Raw genomic sequence first — 19257 nt, forward strand, 5'->3', positions numbered from 1 at the left:
AACAAAAGTTTGTGTGACAGACGTTCTACATGTCCTACAGCTCTGCTTCTTGTGCTTCACATTGCTAAAAGCCATGTTGCTATACCACATATTTACAGGTTTCTCCCAGGTATCTCTCACACATTCCACTCGCGATCCAAAACCTTCCGTCCCTGAGTCCACAGATCCATTTTACTCATTCATTGTCCTTCTTCATCTCTATATATTTCCCACTTTTTCTATCACACTTTTCCTCCGTGTCCTCTTTCGTCATGTCCGTCTCTTTTACGTTCTCTACCCAGAGGCCTTCAGATGCATGAAGTCTTTCTCTCTGCTGAACCTTGTCTAGAAGTTGTTGATCACAAACTAAACACAGAAAGAAATGGTGTCTGTCGGTTTTGTTGGTGGTGTGCATGCACATGCATGGCTGTTCCTTTGTTTGCTTCCGGTCTTCATTTGTCCCCTCTCCCTCCTACATCAGATGTCTCCGAAAGGAGTGTAATGTCTTACATTTTCTCCTCTTTTCTCCTTTCTTGCGCTCCATCCTCCCCCTCTGTCGTCCTGCTACCTATGATGCTACTCAGGAACTACAGGAGAGGATGGGGAGGGAGGGAAATTGTCCTCTTAGCTTCTGTCCTCCATCTTTTAAACTACCCCTCCACTGTCCTTTTTTCCCTCATCCATTCTCTCCTCCTCCTCCTCCTCCTCCACCCTCATCTCCCCTTAGACCCAGGAGTCTGGTGAGGCTGGATAGTGGCTGGTCTCGTAGTTGAGCTCACTGTAGGGCCGCGAGGCTGAGTAGAAGTCTACGTAGTTGCCGGTGGACTTGAGGCCCTGCAGATGCATGTTGAGTTCACCCTGCTGGGGGCGCCCTCCCACATGAACCTGGTTCTCGTAGAAGGCCTGGTCCTCGTAGTTTCCACTGTCGGGCGGGGGAGGGTTTTGGAAAGGAGGGTAGGGCTCTGAAGGCAAGCCTTGACAAGAGACCTGTAAAGAGAGCAAAAATCATTAATGAGACCAAAGTAAGATTATGATTCTGAGGTCCAAACCCTCCCGAAGTGAGCTCCAATCGCTATACAGACCATGCTAAAAATTCTTGAAAAAGATTCAAAGAAACAAGAGGGACAAACAATCAAATATGTACACACAGCTACGAGCCAAAAAACACATAGTCTAAAAGTAATGATAGCTTTTAGACCATTTGAGCATTCAGAAATAATCATGGTGGGAAAGTTACTTGGAAGCTATAATTAATTACGCTTTATAAATTACTCAATGAAAAAGTTATTCAATTACTTTACTAATTACTCAGGAGCAAAAGTAAAAAACAGCTCAAGCAGGCAGCACTACAAATTGGAGGGATTTACTGAAGCTAACGTTAGCTTAGCCTTGATGACTGCTCACTATAAAGTCCTGACCTCAGCTGTGTGGTCACACATCCTACCCTTATAAACAAAAGTAACTGACTTATGAACGTAGGCATACGGGTGGCTAACATTAGCAAGCCAGCTAAGAACACGCAACAAATGAGTAAGACTACTTTGGAATTACCAGGAGTCACATTTCTCCTCTTTTGGTAGAGGTTAACCACTTTCCCCCACCTTAAGCTCCTGTGTCAAGCTAGCACATCCAGGACCAGTCTCTCCACTGATCACAGGCCAAACTGATAATAACCCTCCATGGTAAGACAGTGAACCACCCCTATACGTCAATGTAATGGAGCGTTACTGGGACTATGAACTGTACTGTAATTACTGATTTTAAAATTGTAAACCCCTACACTACTTGTTATTGAAAAAAGCAATTGCATCACTGTTACGAAGTATGTGTTACTGCCCAACACTAGAAACAATGCACTTTGCTCAAAAACATTAAAATTGCCCTTTAGATGTCAGTTTAAATGTGACGCTGTTCTCACATTTCCAAAATGTTTTCTCCGACAAATCACGTCTTGGTAGACAATGGTCAGCTCTAGCTAGCTAGCATGCCATAGGAAATTCCAGTGACTAATGGGAGGTAGTGGCAGTATCTATGTTAACCAAACTAGAGTTCTGCAAGGGCCCAAAATTAAGACCCAAACCCAGCCCCGACCACGTCGTTCGACTGGACTGGTTCTGCCAAATTTGAGGCCCGAACCTGACCAAAACCCTATTTGCTTTATTCCATCAATTCATGCTTATCAAAGCTGTTGGTTTCTCTCTGTTTCTTTTTCCCATTTTCCACTGGGCATTGCGCATTCATTGCACCACATGTCAAAAATGGGTGCAGATGATTGGAAAAAATCCAGACCCCACTCATGCCTGAAAATTGACGCAAAAAAACAGTTAGCAGAGCTCTAGACTACACAAAGTTAGTTAGCTCCTGTAGGTGGTGTGTGTCCAGGACCGTGGGTTAAGAGCATGGAAACCTTCTCATGTATATTAGTAAAACCAGAATTCATGCTGTTTGCCAAAAAAAATATACCACATAGTTGGAAATTTACCAGATGTCTATTGCAAAACGCAATGTGAATATTTGCTAGTTTTTCCCAATCTACTGTGATAGAAAAATAAATAGATTACAGGGTTTTGGACTGTCAGTTGGAAGAAACAAACATGTCAACCTGTGCTCTGGGAAATTGTGATGAATATTTTTGACTATTTTTTGACATTGTGTAGATCAAATGGTTAACAGATCAATCCAAAAAAAAGGCAGATTTGTAGATAACTGGAGACTCTTTGCCCAGCTGATTGTGATTTACTTTCCTCAGAAATTCAGACTTTAACTCATTAAGTTTTTTTTTTACATCAAGATGGCTGACCAGATAGTGGTATCTTTCAGCAGTGTCTATTAAATTGCAGTGAGACTACCACGTCTTAAACAGCCTCTGATAACACTGCAAAAGGGTGTGATAAGCAATATGAAAAGCTTTTACTGGCAACAATTTACCAAATACCAGACCCTGAGAATAACAGGGTTCCAATAATGTTTAAATGAGGCTCTATATAGGTTTATAGTTTACAAGTTTATATTGACCTTTGTGGAATTAATAGTATCTTTATGGTAACACGCTTAGAACCTATACAGTTCATATCAGGCCATTAAGTTTAGCTGTGCAATTTCATCCAGATGTGTTGTAGGGTTCCTATACCGCAGTTCCTTCTCTTTACGGTCATAAAGACGTAAAAAGAGCTTCATCAAGAGATAGATGCATAGAAGGGCAAGAGAGTGAAAGAAACTTCTAGTCTGACAGTGTTGTGGGTGTTCAAGTTTTTTTTTGCTCAGAGAACCTGGGACACCTAAAACTTCTAAGTATTAATGTAATCACTAACATGCCTTTGGTGCTTTCTTTTTTCCCTTGTCTTACTTGATCTGTGAATAATGCCTTCTTCTGGCAACTGGTAGCTCATTTAAATGAAAGCCAGTATTTGTAATTCATCACATAAAGAAAGGAACTACTTTGAGATTAAAGCTACGGTATTTCTGTTAGCTGTACTTGTCTCAATTATAAGACAAATGGTTTGTCCCCAACTTTCTAGGGGCACAACATTGGTCACATACAGTTTGTACATGTAATGTAGTTATGTTAAAAATGAATAACACAGAGGAGGACATATTGTACCTGATTATACTTCAGGTCATCGGTAGGCGACACGTATGCTCCTCTGTGTAGTGTTGAAGACCCGCCGGAGATTTGACCTACAGAGACAGTGAGGACGAGGACTTCAGATGAATGTTTGCTCCGAAGCATTTCTCCAGATATTAATGTAAAAGCACAGGAGTGTGGGTAGGCTGTCGGTGTTAAGCAGATGGACACCTGCTGTGACGGATTGTTCAGTAAGAATAACAATGAAAATGATGATGAATGATGATTAAGGAGAGCTTGGAATTTGTTGTTTCCCATATAGCAACTGTTGTCAGTGCACAAAAGTGTCTGCAAGAATTAACACCATGAAACACTGAAACCCTCAAAAAAAAACCCTGGATGATAAAAACAACATTAAAGCACTGTATTGATCAAAATGTTGCATTATAGAAGACTATTCATTCTATGAGCTTGGCAACAGACTATAATTCTTTCATTAAAGAGGGACTTCTTTGACCTCACTTAATTGATTCTTAGTGGAGGGTTTTCCAGACTAAAATCTTCAGGCAAACACAGACCCAGGGAGATGTATTGAGGCTGTGATGCGAGTCAACATGTCTCATATCAAACATGTCAGTCTCTTTGTTTAATTTCAACTGATTGATTGTAGAATTTGGACTGTTAAATAAGTAAGTTGACTCCCTCCAGAACATAGCATTTACTGTTTGATTGTATCAGTGAAAAAAATTTACTTTGAAGAAACAGTTCAACATTTTGGAAATACGTAAGTGTTCTTGCAGAGAAGACTGATACCACTTTCATACCTGTAATCTAAATATGAAACTACCATCAGCAGCCAGTTAGCTTAGCTTAGCATAAGGACTGGAAACAGGGGGAAATAACTAGCCTGGCTCTGTCTAAAGGCAACTAAATCCACCTACCAGCCCCTCTTAAGCCCATGAATTAAGTTGTTATATCTTGTTGTTGGTTCATTTGATTAATCAGTGCAAAATCTGAAGTGTGAAAATGGCAAGATGTTGTTTTTAATGAGGGGTTAACCAGCTCAATAACCAGTGAAGACACCAGGAAATTACTGTGCCTAGCCAAGTAATAGTCAACACCAAACCCTCCCAAAAAAACACAGCTTGGTGTTTCAACACTTTGATTTCCCTATGAATTAAACAAATGAGATACAAAGTGTTAATTAGTGAGTTTAAGAGGTGCTGGTGGGCGGATTGTGTTATATTTGGACAGAGCCAGGCCAGCTGTTTCCAGTCTTTGTGCTAGGCTAAGTTAACTGTCTCCTGCCTCCGGCTTCATAGTCAGCTTTCCTGTAGAGATATGAGAGTGGCATTGATTTTGTCATCTAACTCTCGGCAAGAAAAGAAATGACCATATCTCCCAAAATGTTGAACTATTCATTTAATATTTGTTAAACCTACACTTGGATTTTGTTGTCATTTATTCCAAAGCTACCAACACTGTTGAAAACATCAGTTTAATGTGAGAGTGTGATTCTGTGTCAGACATGCAGCATGGAATTCCTACTCGTCATGGCGTCCTTCCGGGATGTGTGCTCGCCCTTGTTACCATGGTAACTGGCATTGCCAGTCGACTCATAGTCTGCCTTCCTCTCCTTCAACGCCATCATCTCCCTGGGGGAAGCGGGTGCGCTTGCTACACACAAAGACACAGACACACACACACACACGCGCACGCACACAATGAAAATCTTTAACCTTCAATCCATCATCAACACATTATCAGTACTCTGTGGATTCTTGAGGAGGAGAGTGGAACAGGAAAGACAAGTATTCATTCTACACTGGAGTCCTTTCACAGCGGGGAGGTCAGAGTGATTGGAAAATTGTACCTTTCTGGGCATTTGAGGGTTCACATTTACCTGCTTTGCTCTCAACAAAGGCACAGCCTCTCAACAGAGGCTTCACTGCATGTATTATTTCCTCTAACCATCACCGTGGAATGAGAAAAAAACCGGGGCACTGGGTGCTGTTTGTATTGTCACTCTGTGGGTATGTGCCATTCTTTACAATCCTTATCTTTTTGACTAGGGTGTGATTTCAAAGAGGTAAATACTGAGTCATCCCTCCTCCCTGCATCTGCTTTAATCTTGCCTCGGTCTTCTCTTCCTCTCACTGCATGCCACTCTCTCTCCACCTGTAATTAGTGCATGCACATGTTTTCGCTATCTTAAACTCCCACCGGCCTATTAAGTCCTGTTTGTATTGGCATTACTCATCCAAAAATCCACCTGTAACAAACGGGGCCAAATATACAAAAAATAAATACACCAACAGTTTTGAAAAAATAATATATGCTGGACTTAGAGAGCGTGGTGGGATCAGTGGTACAGATAATGAGTTAGATCTGGTTAGCCATGTTGGAGGAAACCTGGCTATTCTTTCAATGCCATATGGTTCGATAACGTTTCCTCTGATATTCAACTCAATATCAACAGCCCTTCACATAGAAGCTACTGACTGTGGCTGCATCTGTTTTTTTGTTTCTTTTTGGTTACCTTGTACGTTATAACACAGTCGGCATTGATACATATGGTCATTAAGTCTGGAAGCACATCTACGCATCTACTTCCTCATTAAGAAATTCTCGATCTATGAATATTCAAATATGCAAATATCACAGGCCTCATACCCCGCCCATCATTGCTGCTTGTTCTACATCGACTGGTAAAATAGCAGTGAGCATCGGGTTGGCTGGAGTTAGAGGAAACATTGGAGAGACTCAGCCACGTCTGAGCCTCAGTCAGACCCAGACTCAGATGAAGAGTCTGTTGTGCACCAAAATCGGCGACTAGCAGACGTATCCCAATGGTAAGTGTAGTTAGCATCTTTTGTGTATGTTGTTTGTTCGCTTGCTGGCTTGTTTCTGGCAGTGGCTGACACAGTGTTAGTGGTTGTGCTAATGCAAACTCTCGTTCTCTGTACTGACAAGTCCACTCTGCGCTGGAGGTTTCAGGTTTCTTTTGCCCTACCCCCCTAGTTGACGGGATTGGTTCTTTAGGTATGTGACGTACATGTCTGAATCCATGTTTTTGAGACCGCCATTGGTACACTGCAGTTTTTAGGTGCAAATACTCAGCCATGGCAGTGACTACTTATTTCTCTCATGGTGTCTTGTATCATATAAAAAACACCATATGGACATGTTAACAAGGTTAAAAACTTGATTGTCATTGGAGGGGGTCTTTAAACAAATGACTTGGTGGACCATCTGTGACTGCTTGCACACTGAGAAACAAAATAAAAAATGCGAAATTAGCTTCCACAACAAAGCATTTATCATTTTTGCCACTGTCAGCTGACAGCCTCATAAATCCAGTTCTGGTGTTTTTTGTCGGTGGTCCATGAAACCTATTCCTATGCTTTTACATAAAATAATTTCAAATTGTTTTAATTATGCATTAGCAAGCACATGCGGAACAATATCTCTCTCCACTGTAGGCTTTTTAATTAACAAAAGTTAACATGCAAATATAAGATGGTGAACATAGTAGATATTATACATCAGCATATTAGCATTGTCATTGTGAGCATTTTAACATGCTAATGTTAGTATTTAGCTCAAAGCACTCACAGCCTCACAGAGCCACTTGCATGGCTGTAGACTCTTAGTCTTCTGACCTGTCTTGCGAATTCCCCGTACAAGGAATATTTTCCACTGAAAGGAATACAAGTATAATTATTCTGTACCCCTAAACTCCACCTTTGTAGGCATAGTAAGATTTTTCAGAATAATTCTTAAATCCAGTATCAAAATTGCATAAGTCTCTACTCCTCTGTAGAGACGAGCACGGAAAATATTAAATCACAGTGGGAAAAGGATTTGGTCATCCCTTTGTCAACAAACAGTGGAATTCAGTTATGCAATTATCAATTATGAAATTAAAGAAAATGAGCCACAACATAGCAAGATCGATGTTAGTATGGCTGTTGTGAGAGGGACTCACTTATACATCTACTGAAGTACCCAAGATTTTGAGTTGGTGCCAAAGAAATGTTATGTTCCATTTTAAGTGTAAAGACTCCTTTTGTCCAGTGGTGTGTCTGTTAGGGAGCAGAGTGGTCGGAATTAAATTTACAATACAACAATCACAATGACCGATAGAAGTAAGAAAGCCTAATCATTTTTGACTGGACAGATGGGTAAAGGACCTGCAGCTTTATCCCTGCAGTCGGACGTCGGTTTGGATGACATTGGACCTAATAGGGGCGTAAAGGCATATGATGTAATTGTTTTTGCTTTCGGTTTTACTTTAAAACCAGAGGTGTTAAAGGTAGAGGTGTTCCTCTCGGACTGAAGTTGTCAATATGATGCTGAGAGCATTGGGTATTGACATGAGCCGATGTTTTTATCTCAGAAGCGCTTTAATCCTGCAACATAATCAACCTAATTACTGCAACTTACTAGCTCAGCAGGCACATCTAGTAATAATTAGCTGTTGTTTCCCGACACCTTTAGCTGTTCCTGATGATGGTTTTAAAGTAAAACCGAAAGCTTGAAACAGCACATAAGCCTCTTTCCTTTTTGGAGTGACTCTACTCTTATTTATCTCTTTTATATTTTAAATGTCAGTGGACCTCTCACAATTTTATGAACAACACTTTAGATTTCCATTCATGCCAAAAGCATGGATGAAATGTTGAATATCCAACCAAGCAGTTTTCATAGCATCTTGTCATTCAATGCTAGTGTACTGCTGCGCTTTATAAAATAGGCAGTAGAAATTGGATATTAATTGTTATGAAACTGATTTATTCAGGGATTCACTGTGAGAAACAGGGGCGAGCAACTCTCACACCCACGGTGGTCATTAAGTAAGGTTACAACAGAGAAATAAGGTTTCAAACTCATCAGTAATGCAGCCTGTGAGAGAAAGGTAACACTGCTCTTCCTTCATTTCATTAAACCTCTCAACTACCACTTCCTCTCGTGCACCAGGACAAAACAACTAATAATAATAATAATAATAATAATAATAATAACATATGACAAGAAGCCATTGCTTTCAGACATAGAGAATGCCAGCAATGTTACATATTCCATGTCAGAATGGGGCTTTTGTTGATGTTTCTGGGAATCCCATAACCTGAATTAATACCAGTGAAACATTTTGATCATATTCCACACATGTATGCATGAAAACTAGTCTATTATCATTGTTATATTTGGTGTCACTGGATGTCATTATTGCCCCACGGTCCGTTTCAGAGGCTTTCAAACCCTGCCAAGAATTATGCTCATGTGAGCCTACATTTTTCTTCAGATTTTTTGGCACGAGTTCAGTAAAATTCAAAGCTAGCGAACATCAGAGGATATTGTCATCTGTCCAGAAATACTGAGGCCTTGCAAGGCTCATATTAGTCAAACCCTAATTTCAACAATGCAAGGGCGGAAAACGGTTTTAGGAGGTACGGTGCAAGGATTTTACTTGACAGCACAATAATTCATCAGTAGCCAACATAGTGTGAAGGCTAAAGAGGATTTAAGATGCAGTGGAGTGGTGTTTCTTTGACTGGACTGTGCTGATGGAAAGAATTATGGAGGACAAGGGAAAGACAGGAGAGTGGGAGGTGGGTTCGGTAGACTCACCGGATCGATTGTTAGGTGAGGTCCGTACGGGAGAGATGGACGGAGTACGAGAGGAAGAATAAGGTCGCTGTCTGTCTCTCTCTATTGTGGAGGAAGAGCCGACGAAATGGTACTGAGAATAGCCATCCTGAGGGAGAGAAGAGAAGAAAGGGAAATGAAAGGAGGAGGAGGAGAAGAGTTGAGAGATGAGACAGTGTTAGAAATAATGCTCTATTTACACGCCGTACGACGGCATCCTCGCTAATTACTGAGATTCAAGTATTATTTACTGAAACATCAACATGAATAACAGTGTTTATACAGCCAGAGCACACTGAGGCATGTGGACTTTACCTTTTTGTAGAGGCTGCGGAGGTCTCTGTATTGCCACATGCTGTTCAGGACTTGAGATGCTGCTTTCACCACTTTAGGACTATGTCTAGGTATTCAGCAGAGAGAAAAACACACATACAGTATAAAGCTTGACCGTCCTTTGCTTTGTTTTATGCTTTTGGGAGCTATAAAAACATTTCAATGCATAATAATGAAGAAACAGACATAAACTACAAACACTAAACCTGTATGTAAAACATCAACTCACATCAGCCTCCAAAGAGGAAAGAAAACCAAGGATAAATATGGCGCTTGAATTGTTCTCCGGCCAAATTGCATAATTGCTTAGTTGATTGATTGATTGGCCAATATTTCATTATGCTCCAGGGTTTGACTCAGCTGACGAATGGCTACAGGTCTAATTGGCTCATATGGCCTTTTCAGCACCTAGGAAATTAAACTTTATTTCTTCAAGTCATTTTGGTGTATGTTATTGTTTTGGATTCTGGGATTTCAAACCCTGCTCTTGCTGTGATGCATAGCAGGGAACTCAGAAAATGTTCTTTGAAGAACTAGAATGTTTTAAAAAAGAAATGACATATTTAACTATGGATGTACATATTCAGTCTCTCTGAAAAAAAACCTCAAATAAATATTATGAATAATAACAGAAATTTGTTTCAGCCTATGATTCTTCGTAGACCATTGGAAAAAATTAATGCAACTTTTGGATGGAAGTAGAAACCAAATTTATCATCCCCTATTACACACCCCGAAATTATTGGTAAGGACCTAAATCTGAATTTTTAACATCTCTTTACTGTATAAAACATTATGCCATTGAAATGTATCATTTCTGTGAAAATAACTTTTCAAATTTGCGGTAACTACGAAACAGAGCTAATAACTAACCAACTAGACAGCTAAAGCAACTATACCAGGTTAAAGTTCAGTGGTGAGGGAGTCACGGCTACCCCAAGTGAAATTAAATTTTAAATTATTTGTATTTTTCTCTGTTTTCTTTGCAATTTCAGAATACATCTTGGTGAGGATTAACTACCTTAAATAACATACTTAAATGTAATAATTGTAAATTAATTTATTACATTGGTTTCAGTATAAATATTACAAGTACAGACAATAGACATAGATATGTAATTGACTAACAGTTAACAAACTAGCTACAACGGATACATGCAAAGTAACTGCAACGTCCCTACTTTAAAACGGGCTGGGTAACCCTTGTTGTATGTCGACCCTCCTGCTCTTTCCCCATGTTTCCTGTCTAACTCTGCTGTCCACTGTCAAATCAAACAAATGCCAAAAAATGTCGGTGTGCTGGTAAACGCCACCAGGGAACTAACTTTCTTTTGGGCCTTATTTTCTGTTGACTGTTTTGACCAGTGACTCACAGCTCTAAAACAAGCACACAGCCTCTCCATGCCGCTACTTTCACCCTCGTCCTACCTCACCCCTGTCTCTCCGCTGCACGATTTCACCACCCTATCACGACCATAGCCATGTTCCAGCCCTTTCTGTCCACTGCCAGTTTGCTTACACCCTCCTGTTGGCCAAATCCATCAAGTAGCCTCCTCATATTCATGCCTAAATATCTTTTTCTGAAATCTCTCCATACAGCATGCGTCAGCCTGTTCTACCGTCTTGCTATGTGCTAATGAGAAAATAACCAAATGTATCCTTCGTATACAACAGCATGCTGCCTGACTAGCATTAACATGCAGAGGTGTGCATCCCACAGTCAATGTCCCACTCTGTCTCCTATGTCGTGTTTTTCATGTATTTTCCATTGCTCGCAGTATTTCCCGTTTTATTTTGGTGTCACTGACCCTCTCGTTTGAGATCCCACTTCCTACCCTCGTTTGTTTGTGATTGTCTGGCCTGCCCTAATGTGTTGCACCTGTGTCTCACTGTCTCCCATGTCCTAATGTATTTAGTCTCTGTGCATCCTTCCCTTGGAGCAAGTTCATCTTTGTTCCCCTGTGAATAGCACGACAGCCATTTTCCTAGTGTTGAGTCTTCCCGGTTGGTTTATCCTTTTGCTTGTTTTTTGACCTCGCCTCTGCGTTATCCCTTTGGTGTAGTCTGCCTGAGTGTTTTTGACTACCTGTGTGCCCATCTGTCTCCCAGTAAGGACTGGATTTTTGTAACCGAGTTTTTGACTCCTGAGTCGTGCTTTGAATCCTCAACTGAATTACAACTGGTAAAGCCTTCTGCTTTACATTCTACACATGGAGACAATTAAATACACATTATCTCCAGTCGAGCTGTACATTTTGAGATATTGTGATTTTGGTGCAGGACTCAATTTTAAGCATTATGATCCTGATGATTTGTAATCGTTTTGTGTGATGTGATGTCTGTTGCCTGTGGTATTTATTCTGCGTCATTTGTATGATTGCATCCAGTTACAGAGCTTGTTCTGGCAATTGCATTTTGATTCATCTTTAGATTTGGATCATGGCTCGGTTTGGACTGAATTCAGCAACCATGTTGGTGTTTTGTTTTTGATTGTAACTACAAGGTAATACCAAGGTGTACCTGTGGCTCTTGTCTTCTCTTGGTTATTGGCCTTTGAAGTTCATGGGTACTGTAGTCTTTAGTCACATCTTACAATGGTTGTAATTATAGGGGCCTACATTTCTCTCTGATATCAGTTTAAACCTTTTTCTAATGCTGTTTAAATACAACTTATCAAAAAAACATGTTTCCTAAGAATGCTATCCCTTCTACTTACAACCTCAACTTATCATACTCTTTCTATTCACCCCTGTCATCCATCAACATCTCCCCATTCAGCTTACTTGTCCCCTTTGCTGCGGGCAACGCTGATGAGCTTCTCGATGCCGCCGGCGTCCCTCAGAGCCTTGGTGTTCTCCATGTTCTTGGTGATGACCTCATGCAGCGCGCAGCAGATAGCTGTGATGGTGTCATCTGACATTGTCTTCCCCACCAGGCTGCCATTGTTGGCGCCCCCTCCGCCTCCTCCTCCACCACCGCTGCTATTGTTGTTGTTGCTGCCTCCAGGCAGGCGGTGCACCAGGTCCCTCATGGCGTATTTACCTGTGGGCACGGTAGGAAAGAGTGACAGAGAGAGTGGGGGTGTGGTGGAATAATGTAGGGTAAAAGGGTATGGAAATGGAAAGGAGGAGATAGGGTGTATATGGGAATAGAAATAGAAATTATTTGAGCTTGCTTATTTTATGCTTTATATGACACTTTTTACTTTACTGTCTACTTTTTTTCTCTCTGTTATTATACAGAATATAGTGAAGGTGAGAACTACTGCGAGCTCGTAAAAAAATTACATGCTTTCTGGAGAGATAAATTTCATCCAAAACGTACATATTGATCCTTCTAACTAGTTGATTTGATGTATGACATAATATATATAAATATAAATGTGGATGAGAAAAGGTTTAGGTACCTGCCCCAGCTCCCCCCTCCAAGATTTAGACTACCCTCACTTCAGACTAAGACGAGAAACCTGACCCTTCGCCGAGCTGCTGCTAGGTAAGTGAAAATACAGCCTGGTTGGGTGGCTGTCAGATAATTGATGGAGACATGGCCACGTGATCCAACACTAGCTGACTACTTTTCCCACGGCACCTCAATACTGCTGTCAGGCAATCTTGTCCGCTCTGCTCTCTGCCCCTCGTTCTGATTGGGTCATCACCCCGGGGTGGTGGGTGACAGTTTACATTCACACTACATGTGTTTCCCTGCTGTAAAAGTCTTGCTGGCGTATGAAGCGCCTCCTCCAGATTCTTTCAAGTTATATAAAAGAGCAAACTAATACTAAATATAAGCATAAGACATTTTCATGACATGTTGTTACTGTAATTGTGCAGTTGCAGTGATGTACAGTGTTTGTGTTGACAGCCAGCTATTTCTTTTCTGTCAGCAGAAATTATTCTGCGCCTCTTGCAAGACATGATTACGTATGTGAGCCATGTTACGGCAACACTGACAGACAAAGGTCTGGATAACACTTAAACAAGTTTGTGTGCTGAAAAACACAACATGTTGTAGAATACAGATTTAAAAGTAGAGCAGTGTCTCCAGCTTATATACATGCTCAGTTCAACTTTTTTTTAATGACTTTCTCAGTTTCAGCAATGAAAAACACAATTCTCTCTGCCATATTCTTACAATATTGGCAATATTCACATTATAACAAACATGCTCTCAATCAAGTTTGTGACACTGCAGCAATAAAACGAGCGCTGGCTCGCAGTGGACCTGTCTGTGCAGACAGTACTGATATCTACTGCTGAACGCTGTGAGGACTCAGCTACATCATTTGCTGTGTCTCCAACACAATTTCATCATGTTAACACAACAAGAAGTGAGGGCAGCGCAATAAGTCCTGTCAAAATATACACGCATGATCCGTGGCAGCGCAACATAAGACTGACATTACAAACTACATACGCTACACAGATGAATGGCTGCATTCGCTTACAGACCGCACACGCAAACGCAGGGCACATACACGTAGCTTAACTCAGAGCCTCAAGCATCAGACAGAGAAAGTGGTAGGAGGCGCGCGATTGTTGCTATGGGGACCAACAGAAAAGCACAAAACATCACTTGTCTCTGAAGGTAAGTCAAGCATCAAACGATCAGTCAGAGCAACATTACTCTCTGCTTAAAGAATGAAATTACCTGCATACATTATAAGCCATTTATCTCTGTTCTTTCATGACAAACAAATTCTCGAGCCCACTGCCGGTGTGCCCTTCATAACAGCAATAATCTATAAAAGATTTGCTGAACAGGTCGGGTTTAACAAGTTATCATATTATGTATTAAAGCAAGTCAGTTATTCTGAAGGTGGGTCGAGATAACTGCACTTGTTTTCAGTGCCATTAGCTTCAATTAAGGCAGAATTGAACACATTAGGCCATTAGTATCAAGAAAAAAAAACTTTTTTCCAGACTGTAACGCCACTCTTTGTATGAATTTGTGTTTGTTGTGAATCAACTACTCACCGATGAGCTCCTTGTTCCTGATGTCCAGAGCCATGTTTCTCAGTGCAGTGGCCACGGCACACACCACCCGGTCGTTGTCTATCCTCAGCAACTCCACCAGGATGGGTAGGCCCTTCTCCTTACGCACCGCAGCCCGAATATACACCGACCACTGGGCAGGACAGAGTGAGGGATGGGATTGGAGGGGGACGGAGACAGCATCAGAGATTTTGTTTTGATGTGCTGTTATCAATGCACGTTTCTTTTTTCCTCATTTCTGCCTTATTGTTGTTGTCATTCTTTTCAAAGAGTGTGTGTGACAGAGATAATTGATATTAATTTATTGACATTCTTTTTAATTTAAAATTTTGATCTGATGGTGGCACGAGCTGAAAATTCGGGGGATCAGGGTTTATCTTGGGGGAACCACGAATGTCTACAAAGTTTCTGCTGCTAGCATGGCTAAAAACTATTTAAAATATTTCTGGATACCACACTTTGACACATGATGAACTTGATGGTCCATTCTTGACGTTAGAAAAGGCGGTCTGACAAGAAATTCTCAACATAAGGTCCAGTTACTTTGTATTTATGAAGCTTTCAGCCACATTTTGTCGCCTTCCTCGGCAAATGGAGTTGTCCAGTTGGCATGGAGGGGGTTGAGTTGTTGCGTATAGTTTATGGTTTAGTTTTTGTCACGTAACCTACATATGCTGAGGAAGGCCACGTGATGTGGCTCAAAGCTCTGGAAACGCCGAGTGATATCTAAGTCATTTCTTTTTCCTGAGAAAAATGTAGAATTTGCCCAAAAGCTTGACGCTGTTCACATCCTGACTGTCTATACAAATCAAAGGGCTGTCTTTCAAATTAACAAATATAAAAAAATCATGCTGTGCCCCTGTATAATTTATGTCATTATCTGTAACACATTATTAAAAATAAGATTCTTTATTATTAGGAAATGCATTTATTCTGACTTGAGTCTTCGATTCAGTAACACAAAAGTGGTGATTTCAGAGAGATGTTTACACTCATTCATGAAGAAATTTTAAAGGGCCAGTAGCTGAGGTTTGCTATCCCACAGCACCAAATTTCTTCCTTCAAAACACCTTCTGGCACCCACTGGAATTTCAATTCAATTCCGCAGATGCTCCTTAGTCTCACAATGATACAGCCACAATGCTTAGTTCTTACCTTCCAGCTGCCAGCAGCTAGGTTCTGCAGAGCCCCAGCTGCCCCCTCCAGGGTGTCGGGGTTCGAACACTCAGACAGAAGTGTGAGGTAGGGCTTGACGATGGTGGGGTGCCATAACATCTGGATGCCTTTTGGGGGCTCCGCCAAGTCTGGAAACGGGCCGACGCCGTCCCACTGCCGAAGATGAGACATAATTCACGATAGAAAGGCAATTTGAATTCTGCGTGAGGCGAGGTTTGACAGTGGTAGGGTGCCAGCACGGCCCCCTCAGGCAAGAACAGGAAAGGAGAAAGATTTACTATTCATAAGCAGTATATAAATAAGCTTTGTTTTTGTATCTCCTCTCTAATTGAAGTCTGACATTTTCAACTGCATTGGTGATAAATTTGGAAAACACAAACACGTACTTTACATCAATAATAGCTGTGAAAATGTTGGCTCCTGAATGCAGGAGATTTCTCAGTGAACCTGTGATATAATTCACACAGATCAGTGGTGTTGATGAGTAGGCAAATTATGTAAAAAAATGTTTAATTTTTACCAAAAAGTAACCATTAGCTACTGCCTCGGACTAGATATTAGATTTTCTTTTGTTATATACATCACCCTTACTCTTGGATATACAGACAGCACTGCACTCTTAAATGCTGTTACAACAGAAGATCACTGGTGTCAACCTGCTGTTCATACAGGACTACAGACTGGGGCAGGACAGTAACTCAATATTATTGTTATTTCCTTTTAAAGGAATCCTCGATTATAACATGTCGTCATTTTACAGATTTCTGCGATTCAAAGTAACGCTTCTGATCAAGCTGGAATTAAGTCATTGAGGTTTTTGTTGATGCTGGTATCGTGTAAAGCATAACGGTAAATGACTGATCATTTTATTATTTTACACAATTCGACATATATTTTCCATTATGTGTCATGAATTGATACCAGAAACAGATATGAGAAGCCTGCCTTTATCTGCCTGTCTGAAATCAAGACCAGTTGTTTAAAGAATACAGGGAATGTTGAGCAGTAAATTTGCCATTGTTGTCACTGTAAACTGCAAATGAGCTGTGAAAATTGACTTGTACGTCTATTGACTGTTCTGTTAGCGAACAGTCAATAGACATACATAAGCCACCTCATATACAAAGTAACCTATTACACCATCCAAACAAAAGTACAGTTTTCCTTTACATAATATCTATATGTTTATGTTATATTGTGCTTTTCTTTCTTTAGTCTTGTTGTCTTTGTTTAGCTAAATGTCTATCTTCCAGGACACTATATTCTGTGCCCTGTGTACAGGTTTAGTGATGTCCTATGTACTCCCTTCATGATGTCATCATGTAATTTTATTCCACGTTTCCTTAGTTTATAAAAAAATGACATGACATCTGTTAAGGCTGTGTGTTTTTGATCTTATTATTCTACTACTTCCTCTTTTGGTTCTCTCATCCTTTTGTATTTTCTATCCTCCACTTTACCCCAATTTCCTTTACTCTCCCTTTCTATTTCCTCTCCTCTCCTCTAATTACCCCACAGTTGATGGAGTTTTGCCCCCTCCGACAAGCTCCCCAATCCCTACTTCATGGTAATCACCCACAGCTGCACTGGAGTGGAGGCAGACAGATGGGGGGGTGGGGGGTTGTTGTGTATTATTCTTATAGAGAGGTTATGATTTGTCCCTTTATTTTCTCAGATCCCAGGGTTGGTTTTAAGATCCCTCATCCCTCTGGTTCTGCCTGGATGCACAAAAAGTTTGTTGAGGCCGGCTCATCACAACCATTTTTTAAAAAATCTCCTTTTTCTCTCTTTGCTAGAAATGAAAGGGAGAAAAAAAGCATGCAGGGCTAATGAGCAATTCACCCACCCTGATCCACCGGAAGTGTTGGGTTTTTAATCCCCACAGCTTCACTAGAAGTTGTAAAAGATGTCTTCCACTCACCCAGAATGTGATGCTGATTGCTTATTAACATGACAAGAGGTTAGAGCCTACTCCAAGGAAGCCGTTTGGTTTCTGCCAATTCTTCAACGAAAGGAGCGCTCATTTTCTTAACTAAAGGCAGGATGAATCTATGCCTGTTGGCAACAGATGGACAGACCCAGGAAATCCAGAGAGAAATTCTAAATCGGCTTGGTAGTCATTGTTCAGAAAGTGAAAACCGGTTTAATCTGTAGGTAAAGCCATAATCTCCTGATGCTGCTGTGTAATAACCTTGTAGCATGTGTTGATGATGTTGCAGAGAACATCATCAATACATCATCTAATTTAATAGGATTCACATTTGTGAAGAGAGGATACACATTTGTGTCACATCATCAAGCCTTTCTTGATCAACGTAGTTTTGAGCCATGGACCTGACCCTAAATAATCCAGGTGATAGGTGAATGTCAGTAGTTGACAGCAACTCTGGCTCAGACATCACGAATATTAAAGGAAGCTGTAGTACATTCATAAATATTAATTTGCAACTCCGTTGCAAATCCTAGCTCCGTTACAAAATGAGATACTGAATCCTCCATTTGGACACAAGATAGTTAACAAAATGATATGATTGAAAACACATAATGGTAGGGATACTATCAATTAGTATCTTCATTTTATATTGTGTGATGAATCATACATAGAGTTAAACAAATGGCTCAAAATAAATAACTATATAGACTGATGTTCATATATATTTTGTTATTTAGGTTTAATTAGCTTGGAATTAGCTGAACCCTGGAACCCTGTCAGGGATAACCAACCAATAGGGTCAGAGCATTAAAACAAACGAAGGCAAATACCTCCTACATTATACACTTGGGGAGTAAATGAAAATTTTTATGTGGTCATTAAAATTGAATTAGATACTATATTGCTGTGAAATGAAAGGGAAAATAAAAGGGGGGAGAGAACGAGATGAGGGAGTAAAGACTGTACGATAAATCAACAATCGAATAAATGAATGTAAAGGCGCTACAAGTGTCACGTTAGCAGCAATAACTGATTACCAGAAAGTCAGTCTTCATTTCAGTGTATGTTTTACACTTTTAGTCAAATTTTATTAATTCAAGATTTTTGTAGGTTTAAGTAAACAAAAACTGAAAACATTTTAGTCTGGTCCTCATCAGGGAATTTCTAGTCTCCTTTTTCTCATGCATTCTTCATTTTTTACGTGCGTCTTCTAATCATTTCGAGGCAACAGCTATCGCCGTCTTAGGCATGTGCAGTCTCTAATCTCTCGCGAGCCCCGAAGCTTGCAGTCCTGTGAGGCACTGAGGCAACAATCTACATGCTCAGCTTTGACTGGGCAGATATTTTCGGTCATTGCCACCATACTGCCGGACAACAAGCTAGTTCATTTCCTGAGAGATCTGTTTCCATGCGCTGTTTTCTTATTCAATTTGTGGTAATATGATTAAGTTATATCAGGATAACCGGGCAGCCTGAATTGATGGAGACTAAACTGATGTTCAGTTCATCCTGTTGCTTCTTCAGTCTTCGACTCTGTATGTGTAAATGGGGGATTTTGGAGCTTCGTCATCGGAATGTTTAGCACAGAAGTTTTCAAACTCTGAGGCGCTGTGTAATTCACAGTTGTCTCA

At 40.6% G+C, this 19257-nt stretch overlaps 1 protein-coding gene across 2 annotated transcripts in view; it reads right to left on the reverse strand.

Annotated features, from left to right (window-relative positions):
- Positions 1–702: 702 nt before the first annotated feature.
- Positions 703–19257, reverse strand: part of ctnnd2b (catenin (cadherin-associated protein), delta 2b) — a 144108-nt gene continuing 125553 nt past the window's right edge. For both annotated transcript variants that reach the window (XM_040143820.1, XM_040143819.1), the window contains 8 exons: positions 15669–15846; positions 14500–14673; positions 12310–12568; positions 9509–9593; positions 9176–9302; positions 5093–5221; positions 3581–3657; positions 703–966 (listed from right to left, as the gene is read on the reverse strand). In XM_040143820.1, coding sequence (XP_039999754.1) covers positions 703–966; positions 3581–3657; positions 5093–5221; positions 9176–9302; positions 9509–9593; positions 12310–12568; positions 14500–14673; positions 15669–15846 — 1293 coding nt within the window. The remainder of the gene's footprint in view (positions 967–3580; positions 3658–5092; positions 5222–9175; positions 9303–9508; positions 9594–12309; positions 12569–14499; positions 14674–15668; positions 15847–19257) is intronic.

Source organism: Xiphias gladius, chromosome 14 (assembly GCF_016859285.1).
Source record: "Xiphias gladius isolate SHS-SW01 ecotype Sanya breed wild chromosome 14, ASM1685928v1, whole genome shotgun sequence".
Lineage (NCBI taxonomy): Eukaryota > Metazoa > Chordata > Actinopteri > Istiophoriformes > Xiphiidae > Xiphias > Xiphias gladius.